Source organism: Camelus ferus, chromosome 4, assembly GCF_009834535.1.
Source record: "Camelus ferus isolate YT-003-E chromosome 4, BCGSAC_Cfer_1.0, whole genome shotgun sequence".
In the NCBI taxonomy this organism is placed as follows: Eukaryota; Metazoa; Chordata; class Mammalia; order Artiodactyla; family Camelidae; genus Camelus; species Camelus ferus.
In genome coordinates, this window is record NC_045699.1 from 40,575,836 (window position 1) to 40,588,343 (window position 12,508).

The 12,508-nt window shown below is 39.7% G+C and overlaps 1 protein-coding gene across 3 annotated transcripts in view; it reads right to left on the minus strand.

Annotated features, from left to right (window-relative positions):
• GNAQ (G protein subunit alpha q) overlaps positions 1-12,508 on the minus strand; it is a 261,133-nt gene that overhangs the window by 155,852 nt on the left and 92,773 nt on the right. For all 3 annotated transcript variants that reach the window (XM_032477887.1, XM_032477888.1, XM_032477886.1), the window contains exon 2: positions 9,172-9,356. In XM_032477887.1, coding sequence (XP_032333778.1) covers positions 9,172-9,356 — 185 coding nt within the window. The remainder of the gene's footprint in view (positions 1-9,171; positions 9,357-12,508) is intronic.

Genomic DNA, 12,508 nt, shown 5'->3' on the forward strand with positions numbered 1-12,508 from the left:
AACCCTGGGAATATAGCCAATACTTTATAATAACTATAAGTAGAGTATAATCTTTAAAAAAAGACAAAGATGAATAAAAATTTTACATAATGGGATTAAAATACTGTAGTTAACAAAAGTGCAAAACCAGCTCGCATCACCTCCTCACCTACCTGCGGCTCTCACACTGAGCCACACTAGATGGCCTATGTCCACAACCAGCTGGAGACTTCAAAACAAAACAAGACCCAGGGAAGCCTGTTCAATCCTTCTACTATGCTATGGATAGTGAAGATATGAAATCAGAAGGGGTTCTGGTGCCAAATCAGCCAAATTTAGGTGGTTCAGAGCAATGCTGGCCCCAAAAAAGGTAAGTGGAAGGGAAATGAGGAGAACCCGAAGGCACTCACAGTCTAGCTCCTACTCTGGTTAAAGGAAATGTGAACGTAAGAAAGAACATGACCCCAGTAAATAATGACAAAGCCTCACAGCAGCTCCATGACCCTTTGTAAATGAAGCAATTAATGAGAAAAATGCCACGTTACTAATCTAGGAAAAACAGCAGGCACCGTACCAAGCCATGCAGCCAACACAAGCTGAACAAGAAAACCACCTAAGGCTCCAAGGAAGGGAAGACGTTTGCGTTGCAGAGAATAGTGATATTTGAATTCACCCCAGGAAATCTACCCATTAGTTTAAAAAAATGTTCTTCCTTAAAGGTAGTTTTAACTACAAACAAATAAATTCAGCTCTTGTACAGTCTTGAAGAAGAAAATCAAAGCTGAATGACTTATATTAGCCCAAAATTAAAATTCATTTCAAAGCTCAGAGGTTGAAAGAATACAGCAAAGACACAAAAATACACAAAATAGACTAATCAATCAGAACAGACACACACACACACACACACACACACACACACACACACACACACTCACTTGATTTGTGACAAATATGACAGACATTGCATTGCACTGGGTAAAGGATGGTCTTTCCAAGAAATGAGTTAACTATATACCCATAAGAAAAAAATAAAACCCGACAGCCCCACCTCACACCATACTCTACAAGTCATCTGAAATAGATTTTAGATCTCAATGTAAAAAGCAAAAACAACAGAAGAACGTAGAAGAAAAACCTGCAGAGTATCTGCACAATCTTGAAGTAGGCAATGATTACTTTAAAAGGATACAAAAGCACAAATCAGAAGGGTGAAAAAATGATAAACTGAACTTTGTTACAATTAAGAACTTCTTTTCACTTAAAGAACTATGAAAAGCAAGCCACAAAGCAGAGATGATATTTGTAATGCATTTACTCAACAGAGATTCATATCCTTAATATATGAAGAACTCTTAGAAAACGATAAGAAATCAGACAATCCAGTGGGAAATAAGGTAAGAAGTATTTTTAAATAGATAACCAAATTGCTAACAAATATATGAAAAGGTGCTCAACATGCCTACCTATCAAAGAAATACAACAATGTGACACCATATCTGGCCCCCAGAAAAGCTAAAATAAAAAGACTAATAAAACCAAGTGTTGTAAAAGATAGAAGCAGCTAGAACACTCAGACTGCTGGTGGAAGTGAAACTGGTACAACCACGCTGGAAAACTCTTTGGTACCATCTATGTACTGAAACTAGCCAGATGTATACCTTCCAACTCAGCGATTCCAAATTCTAGGTACGTACCCCAAAGAAATGCATGCTTATGTTCACCAAAAGACAAGTACAGGAATGTTTATATTGCCACTATATGTAATAGCCAGAAACACCCAAACTTCTATTAACGATAGGATATATAACAAACCATAGCATATTCATAAAATGGAATATTGTACAATGTGCTGTCCAATACAGTAGCCATTAGACAGGTGTAAATATAAATGTCAATTTAAAAGATCAAGTGAAGTAAAAATTCAGTTCCTCAGTCACACTGGCCACATTTCACAGGCTCATCTGAGCAAAGTAAACAAGACACAAAGGAGTATATACTGTATGCCTCCATTCACACAGAGTTCTAAAATTAACAAAACTAATCCATGTTATTAGAAGGCAGGATGTATGAAAATGAATATATGTATGTATATATATGACTGATATACACTAGAAATTGATACAACATTGTAAACTGACTATACTTCAATTAAAAAAAATTGATAAATACAAAAGGAGAGGGAAAGAAGGCAGGAGGGCGGTCCCCCTTTGGAGGCTGGGAGTATTTTGAAGGAAGCATGAGAAGACTTCTGAATTTCTGTTCATATTATTCTAGATCAACAGATCTGTATACAAATGTGTTCACAATGGAAAAATACATGGACAATACTAATGATGTGTGCACTTTTCTGCATATAAAAAGTTACCAAAAAAAGAAATCAGCCTTATATTGTTGAAGTCTTTCCTTGCTTCAGCATTCTCCTCTGATGAACATGAACCCAAGCTAACTCATCCCGGATAAATGATATGGCATGCCTTGGGATTATGGATTAATTTTAGCTAAGAAAAAGGGATTATAAAATCTCATATTCATCTTCTATTTTTATATGGCTGCCATTGGTATAAAATGAATAAAGCATTACAGTGGAACAAGGATAAAGTGAGGAGAAAATATGGCTAGGGCATATTTGCAAGATATTAAAAGAGAAAAGAAAGTATACAAAGGGATTTTGAAAGCTGATATTGAAAGCAACCAGATAATCAGTGGTGATCAACTCCCAACAAGAGTCCCAGAGGGAAGGGAAAAAGTGGTGGATTTGTAGAAATAGGAGTAAAAAGTTTCCCTATGAAAAAGCACAGGCTGGCTCTGGTGGCCAGTAGCCAAGAATCCAATTAAAATAACTATCACTACCAATAGCCACAAAACCTGCATCTGATTTGGAACTCTGAACACTGTTAAAAAAAAAAATCCAAAACTTAACACAGATATAAATATTGTAATCACTTGTGGGATTTAGATGCAGAGAAAGAAAAATCTCTGTGCTAGAGACCATTGTCAAAATCAATCTGTTTTGAATTGTCTTTTTTTTTTTTTTTAATTCTCCTAAGTGCTCTGGAATGGACAATGTTCAAAAAGGGCAGGAGCTTTAAATCATAATAAACTAACTTTAACAATAGCTTCATCTCTTTGTTAGAGTTTTGAAATCAGAGAACCAGCATGAGGGAAAATAGTGCTGGAAAGCATCTGAGAGGTTGTCTAGTCCATCCCTGGTCTTATTTCAGCAAAATTGCCTTAAAGAATTTCACATGTTAAAAATACATTCTATTTTTGAACACATCCAGATAAGGAGATTTCTCTACATCCCTTAGTATCCCATTTCAATGACTGTCACTCTGAGGAAAGTTTTCCTTAGATACCTCCTAAATCGGGTCATGTTGTTTATTTTGTTTGTTTTATTCTTAATAAAGATGGAAGATTACTAGTATTCGGCCTCTCCATGGTGACAGTTCATCTTAGAGTAACTTCTAAACTTCTTTTAAATCATTTGCAAGACATTTTCACATACATTTTTACCTGTTCAGCTCTTGAAACAATCCTATTACTATTTGTCCCATTCAACAGATGAGGACACTTAGAGAGTAAAGAAATTGAGGCATAGGGAGGAAATGTGACAATCCCAAGGTTATTCAGCTATTCAGAGCTTGGGCTCAAACTCAGCCACTGACTTCATTTATAACTGTTATTATGTCACTAATCCCTCGACTTCCCCCCACCCCACTATCCTGAACCAACCCAGAAAAAGAAACTGTTTTGGGATAGGCTTAGCATATGCTGAGAAAAAGTGGAGGGCTTCCGTCTATGGAGAATCCACGTGTCGTTTTATCTTCTAGATTGATAGTATGATTTTGCAGTGGATAATTGTGATTTGTGCCAGTTATCTACCATTCCTCTTCCTCTAGTAACTGTACCCGGATTTCCCTCAGGGATTGTCAATCAAATTGCCCAGCCTTGTCCCAAGAGCTAGCACAGAAGCCAGGCTAGACCAATCAGGCCAGTTTTCCCAGGAATTAGAATCCTGCATCGGGTGACAGAAGACTGAAAGCGGTCAGAGTTCATCCTGCTCGCAGAATGAATTCCACAGACCTGTCCTGGTTTCCAAGAGTCAGTCCTTGGCTTCTCCTCCATTCTCCCAGTGGCCTCAAATTCCTGTAAGTTCTTTTTCTATGTAAGTTAGCTACTAGTGTTGGCTTCTGTTACTTGCAAGCAGAGAACCTTGACTGAAACAACTCTTCAGAGACACACAAAAATATACTGATTAAGGTCTATCTTTATTATATACTTATTACACAGGTGACAAATATTAAAATGAAATCAGTCTCTCAGAAAATTCACTCAGGGGTTGGAGGGGAGGGTATAGCTCAGTGGTAGAGTGCATGCCTAGCACGCACGAGGTCCTGGGTTCAATTCCCAGTACTTCCACTAAAAAAATAAATAAACCAAATTACCTCTCCCTATCAAAAAAATTTTAAGTTAAAAAAAAATTCCCTCATGTTGAAAAAAGTAGTATAGTCATTTCCTGCTGAATTTTCAAAAGCAGAAATAAGCTGGCAAGTTCTCCAGAATCTTGGCTACAGTTTTTCTTTTGAAAAATTGGCTTCTGGGAGCTTAGATTTCTCAGGAAGTACAGAAAATTCAGAAAGCCGTAAATGTGTTTAACAAGGTACTTGCTCTGTGACCAGTCCTTTCTTAGAAGGGTTCTGGGTGGACAAGAGGAAATACAGCAACGTGTCCTCTCAACCTCTCCACCCCCCCAGAGAAAGTGCAACGCAGGTGCCAGACCTGGAAATCCCTGGCTAGTTGGTCAAAGGAAGCTGTGACCTACGTGCTAAAAGGGCCCCAGTCAGCATGACTTTCCAGTCCAACAGTAGAACCAGAACAGAAGGTGACAACGTCTACCCAACATTAGCATGCGGCTGAGTTCTACTCAGGAACCATCTTGAGTTCACCACATGAAGAAGCCCTCACCAGATTCTTTCTCCTCCCATGACTGCCATACTGTGAAACTGCCAGCAGAACACCCCAATTCCACAGCTCCCAGACACCATAGGCCAACAGCAAAGGGCTGCCAGGACGCACTATCTGGAGTGATCCACTCAGCGAACAAAAGCTCCTACGATGCTCCCGGCATGTTGTGGAGAAGATAACAAATTATAAAACAAGAAGCCATGGTAACACATTTTATTGAGCTGATTGCAATGCAAAAACAAAGAATAATCAGAAGAATACGCGGTATAAGATAGGAAAGCATAAAATAACAGTGATGAAAATTCTCCCTTTTGCAAAGTAAGACATGGCGGAGTAATCTCATTCTCATCGCTGAACGCCTCGCACCTAGTGGAGCCTTAACTGGATCTTTTGATTTGACTAAGGGACAAATATTTATCTCTTTTAACTTTAGCTACCAGCAGTCGTGTTTAGGGAAAAGGCAAAGTAATATTTAGAAATAAACAAACCCAAGCTCACAGTATTCAGAGGAAGTTCTCAAACACGTTCTCTGAGTCCAAGCAGCTCACCTATAAATATTGCTTGTTTGGCCAAGAAAGTCCAAGAATAGGATAGTGGATACACACCCAGGGAAGAATAAATCTGTTTTTCGGTACAAATTTGCAATTTATTACAAGCTCCCCTGAACTGAAGAGCCTTGGAATACTGAGTAAGGGCCATGAAGAGACATGCAATGCCATGTCACTATCTGGGGCACAGGCTGTGGCCTGGACCCTCCTGACCACTGTGCCAGTCCCCCAGCCAGCTGGTGGGACTCTCAATTCGATGCAGTAACACTTACACAGGAGCAAGAGAAATTCTAATATTCTGGCATGGCTGTCCCCCAGGCCAATTTCATAGTGAACGAACTGGGAACAATTTCTCAGTTAATAAGAGGCCATATCGTCTGTGAGATACATTTTGCTTTATATGAACTCAAAAGCAAGAACAAAAGCTGGAGAATATTTGAAAATGTTTGTTTTTATTTATGCTACTACCACAGATAACAGTCAATGTGGCAGTAGGTGCAAAGCAGCTTTTAAATAAACTAAATGGTTATTTATTTTGTATCTTTAGGGTCAAAAAAATCACACAAATCACAACACACTGCTTCCTAGTAATTGCTAATAAAATGCACACCAAGTCCTTGAAACTACTGATAAAATATAACCAGAAACTTCTGCAGAATATTCGAACCGAAACATAAAACATTATTATTAAATAGGTATCATAAATACAAGAAAATAAAACACAAACTTCTTAGCCTGGATTCAAAACCTTTCAGAAGGATATTCCTAACCATTTAGGGAGGTTCTTATTCTCCAGGCCTCCTTCATAAGAATTCTGTTCAAGTTAAACTGGACAATTTACACACTGCACCTACATTTCCTTCTGAACATTTCCTGTAGCCGTTCTACCTCCCCAAAGGGGCCCCTCCTTCAGCTATGCCCTCCCGTCTTTCTGGACTGCAAATTTCTGCCTAGCCCTGGTTAACCTTCTTTGCATCCCTCACAGCCCACTGTATTTATTCCCTTATGCATATGGAATGATTGCAAAAGCTAGCTGTTGACTTGAATAAGCACTTCAAAAATCTGGGGGCAGGAGAGGAGGCTTTCAGTTGTGTGAGCTTACAAATAATTTACCTACTCATAAAAACAAGTATTCTTTGAACACCTACCATGTACAAGTTATGACATCAGGGATGATGAAGAAGACCAAGATGGAATTGACACAGATTTCCTTTCAAAGAGCCTAGAAGCTGTCAGGGAAACAAGACCAGTACCCAGATCATCACCATCACTACCAGCTAGGCAATCATAAACACTCCACGACGGGTTCTGCTAAAGCGGTGGGATCACTCACACCACGGGGGCAGCAGAGAAGAACCCCAGGAGGCAGCGGCAGCTGGGCGGAACAGGCAGGAGACGGAAGACATGATTTCTTCAATGAGCGTTAACAAAGGCAAGGAGTGGGCAGAGCTCGGGAAGCTGGTGGAGGAAGCAAGGGGTGGCGGGTGATGCTTTAAAATTTGCATATGTTGTTGAGAAAATGGAGCAAATGTGAACTTATTTATATTATGAATTAAAGGGGATTGAACATATTGAGGAATTCAGAGGTCAGCACACTCTATCGTCACTATTTTAGGCAGTATGTTAAGTAATCAAGAGACGTGGGAAGATTTCACAGGATAATTATGATCTCTGAGAAAAATCCATATTATTATAACATTTTACGATGATTTTTTTAACTGAATGGTATTCAACACAGTCAAGTCTACTTAACTAGAATTGATACAAAGAACTCAAATAACACACATTAAGTATTCTTCAACATGTTCTATGAATAAGGCATAAATTCCAAATCATCTTCTACATCTATACGGCTATACAATAAATGATCTTATGAAAATTTAACATCAAGGCAAGATCCTGAAGGATTGTTCTGGAGCATGAAGAAAGATGACTTTTTGGTATAATAAAAGAGATAGTATTGTAGTGTAATGTGTAAACTGGCAATATGTATGCGTATATAAAATATACACACAGACATACACACCAGTTACATCATACAGATGGTAACAGCCAGAATTCATCAGATCGTCGTATTATCCACCAACTGTAAGTAGGAAAGTCACTGGTACTTAAAAAACACATAATCCTTCAACAGAACTGTCTAACAACTGCAACAAAACAAGCATGCCACCTATTTCAGAAACTCCTTACACTTAGATTTCTTAGGGGGAAAAACCCTGATCCTTTACAATCCAGACTGCTTGGAAATCCAGGCAGCCTCATCTGATTCAGGTACCACATACCCAGATCTTTTCACTTTTGAAAGCAGAAGCAGGGAGGACTATTTCTGGAGGGTCTCTGTTATTTCTGGAGACTTTCCTGTTGCCATCGGAAAACTAAGTGTGAGGGTATCAGATAAGAAACAGCCAGTCAATTTCAAGGAACCACCCCCCCCAAAAAGAAATGCCCGATTTTAACATGATCCATATATTTAGAACCTTCTAAACGGGAACAAAAGTGGAGGTACAGAAAACTGCTTTATTTTACCTATGATTCATTTTTGTGAGTTACATCTCAGTTTATGAGTCACACTGGGCATGCCAACTTCTTGCCATTACCCATTGATCCTGGTATATGAAAAATATCCTCAGGGCAGCTTATCAAGAGTACAGAGAGAATGAAAGTTCTGACTGAGGGCCCTAAAATAATTGTGGGTGCAAATGTAGTGTGTTGTCAGCAATTGTGAGGTTTCACCAGCTTACTCTAAGGTCAGCACCTACAAGTTATAAGGCACAAAGATTGTATCTATCAGTGGACATACTGATTGATTATTGGGAAGGGAAGAAAGCAGACCAGGAAGACATTTCTACAAATTCCAAATACATTCCGCTTCCCTCAGAAACTCATATAACTCAAACCTGGAGACACCCCGAAATGCACCAACCTTGCTGGGCATCACACAGCTAGAATATTCAGACGGAGAGCAATTACAGCACATGTTTTTTGTCTGAATGAAAAACCTGGTTTTGTATTTCAACCAAGATGTAATGCTAAATATGGGGAAATTTTGCTTGTTTTCTAAAAAGCTAAAAAAATTAGATTTTTTTTTCTCCTAACCATTTCTCAAGTGATTTTGTAAGTTCCCATTACTTTAACACAATTGCAGGGAAACGTGTTTGAAAGGTTACTGGAAGTGACAGATGGGCCTATTTTGAACTAAAATCAAGCCTGTGGTACTACTGAAAGGAAGTCACGAAATACAAAATTAAGCTGGACAGAATGATCTTCAGCTCTTTTTGTTCTGTTTTCAAGGAAGCACGAAGAGTGGGAGGTGGAAGCAAGGCGACTCCTTCTCATCTGAATTCCCTCACTTCGGTCAATTTGTCTTGAACTGACACACTGTCTTAATGTAATGTGCACCCCTAACGTTGTAAACTAACACGTACCTATTGCTAAATATCCAAATAGGTCTTTCACTGATAGCACTAAGAACACAACTCCAGTTTTTTACAGATGTGACTTTGAAGACTTAAGGGGGAAAAAAAATTATAAGCCACTTATTGAGCCACTCCAAGTCCCACTTAGGATGAGATGAAAAAGTCCACTTAAAAAAGCCACTACGCATCCCAGACATTGGAGAGGCCGCTGGCACTGGGACGGCTCTGCCAGCTGTTCCCAGGAGGGGCCATCCTACCTTATTGTGCTCGTACTTGTAGGGGATCTTGAGCGTGTCCATGGCTCTGATCATAGCCTGCATGGCCGTGAAGATGTTCTGATACACCAGCTTGGTGAAGCCCCTTTTGTCTTCATCAGAGTAGCCCGACCCGTGGATGATTCTCATCTGCTTGATAAACGTACTCTTGCCACTCTCGCCTGTCCCTGGAAGAGAAACCACAGCAGCTCATCAGACCATGAGACCTTCTCACTGTCTCCCAGACAACTGAACTGGGAACGGGGCCTGCATGTCACACCCTCAAGGGCCTGACAGGAGCATCACAAGAGAGCCCCGCCACAGGAGGGGAACACCACCATGCTAAACACTCAGCTAAATGACAGCAGTGAGGGTCCACTTCAGAGGCAGATAAGCTTTAAGAAAACAAAACAAACAAAAACAAAAAAACCTGTCACCTCTTTGGAAGCCACTCAGCATGGAATTTTGATAGTGATTTCTAACCATGTATCTTACAAGAAACACGATGAAAACAGCATCTTTTGAACAGAATAAACACTTGATAAAGCTCTCTTCTCTGGGGAATATCTGAAAGGCTTCCTAAGGCTGGGATGTTTAGCCAGGATTTGGATCTGGAAATGACAATGCACCTTCATCAACACTGCTCAGAGAGCAGTAAGACCGAAAAAATGCCTGAAGATTTCTAGACATTTTCTTATTTTAAAATAGGGTGGTCCCTACTCTGTGCTGCGTTCTGTGGCACAGTTTTAGGGGCCCTGGGTCAAAGTAATTTCCAAAAGGTGATCTAGAGGAAAAAAATTAAAATAAAAATAAATTTAAAAAATAAAATGGGGCATATGAAGAGCACAGTATCCAGGTAAGAAAAAACTGGGATTTTTCTGGACAGCAAGTATCAACTGTATGCATTTCCAGGGGGTTTGGTCGGCTGTGTTATTCCCAGGAATCACTTAATTCAGAAAAGATAGAGCGAAAGAGTGAGTCTCCCATCTCCTGCCCATTCTTAACCACAACATGACAGAGAAATTTACTATTTCTGGATTTTTTTTCTTCTGTGCTTTAATTTTACCCTCCTTCAATATTCCTTTTTGGTTACCACAAGCCTGCAGAGAATCCGTAACAAAGCTACAAATGCCCGTGGGAAGAAGGAAAGATGGAGAGATGAGGTCATTTCACTGAATGACAACAGATTTCTTCTCCAGTGAATCTACAACTATGAATCTAAAAACTTCATTTTTCTAAGTGTAAGTCAAGGTTTGGGAGGTATGGAATTTCACTTCTCAATACCACCCACTTTCAGACTTCCTTGAAATTCCAAAAATTTCCAAATTTCTTCACCTTAACAATATGGGGGAAAAAATGAAAAGTTTTTGTTTATTAAATACGGAGGAATATAATAATAGTAATAATAGTACACAGGATGATTACAGCATCTTTGCTGTCGCTTCCTATCACCAAGGCATTGAAAAAAAAAAAAAAAAAGCCAGAAAAGGAGAACTAAAAACTAAGAATACAACATCTGCCCTAATTTTGTTTGGTTTTTCTGGTGGTTGGATTTCATTACTATCTTTATAAACAATCATGAAAAATTCAAATAAGTATTACAGTTTTCATAGAAGAACTCTTAAATGACTACAGATGTCTTGGTAAACACAGAAACCTCACATAGTCACAATGAAAGATGACTTCTAGCCTTGCAGTCCTGCGGTCGCCGGTTCCTTTATCCATTTCATATGACTTTTAATAAAGTGATCTGGAATTTCTTGAAATATAAAGTTAACACTTCCTTTATCATTTTCATATGACTTTTAATAAAGTGATCCAGAACTCCTTGAAGTATAAAGTTAATACTGCTGGGTGAATGCTATCAACCCATTTTAACAAGATTAATCCAAGACTTGAAAATGAACATTTTATAATCCCATCCATGAACACTGGAGAAAAATAAGAAATATCTAAAAAGTAGCATCCCTAATAGAAATAAAGCTACAGAATGTTTCTCTTTATCATTTGACAATTTTTAGAAAGAAACCAGTATCTTTACCTTCCTGAAGCAATTCAAAGTGTATAAGAAAAAGATCCAGACTGCTTCTTTGTTTATTATCTTTATCCCAGAGCCAAACACTTGTTCTGAGGGCCCAACTACAGACATAATCATCAAATCAGAGTGTCTGCCAGTTTTTTCCACATCAAAAACAGGAAGAAATCTTAGTATGTGAGGTTAATGGTATGAGAAGAAAAGGCAAGAGAATCTGGCGAGAGATCTTCTCCTCGCTATCTGAGAATTCTTTATATACTCACCCCTCAAAAATAAAATCAAGAAAGTAAGAGACCCAAACCACACTAGTCAGTGTTTCCCTTAAGCTGTGCTGGGCAAGAGTCAACACCAGGCACCTCTCTGGATTCGCACTAAGCCCTGGACATCACACTAACGAAGACTCCAGAGGCGGAGGATGGGACCCATGCATGTGCATGGAGTGCAGAGCAATTCAGAGGGAGCAAAACAGAATCCAGCAATCAACTCCAAAGTAAGGTATCTTCCTGTGGCCCCAGACACACCCCGGGACCCTCTCTCTCCATGTTCCCGTCTTGCTTGGTGCCCCAGGAGGCTGAGTGGTACAGATGTCACGTCCACACCTTTCTGTCCTCGGTCTTCTGCTTGGGCTGAGTCCATAGAAGACACCAGGAGGAGACCGGAGACCAAGAGAATGAGGAAGGGGCATCATCTACTCCCCCAGCTCGCTCCCTGCAAGAGCACCACAGATGTGCTGTGTCCCCTTCAAAAGGCCACAGCCCCTGCTGGGCAGCCGTCTCCATACAGCTGCCCACTCCAGGTTCCTGCAGCTGCTCCCTCTCCCTGCCGGCCCCAGCCACAGCCACGGCACTCACCAGCCCTCACTGGTTACTTCCACCTGGTCAATGCCTTTGTAGATGGTCCCTGAACAAAACTCTCCTCAGACACCCAGCTGGAGTGTGCCACTTGTTTCCCACTGAGACCCTGCCAGCTACAAATACCCACAGGAAAACAGGGACAGCTTAGTAAATGATGGACCAGGAAGGCAAGGGAACGGAGGTACCTCTCTCTTCTTCTGCCCTTTCTCTCTAAATCAAGTGTGTAAGGTGTTCTCTTGTTTATAAAGTGCTTCTTGTTTTCTAGTCACTAACTCGCCGTTTTTAAAACTGAAGTATAGTCTGTTTATAATGTTGTGTCAATTTCTGGTGTATAGAATAATGTTTCAGTCATATGTATGCATACATATATTCGTTTTCATAATCCTTTTCATTATAGGTTCCTACAAGATATTGAATATAGTTCCCTGTGCTATACAGAAGAATTTCTATT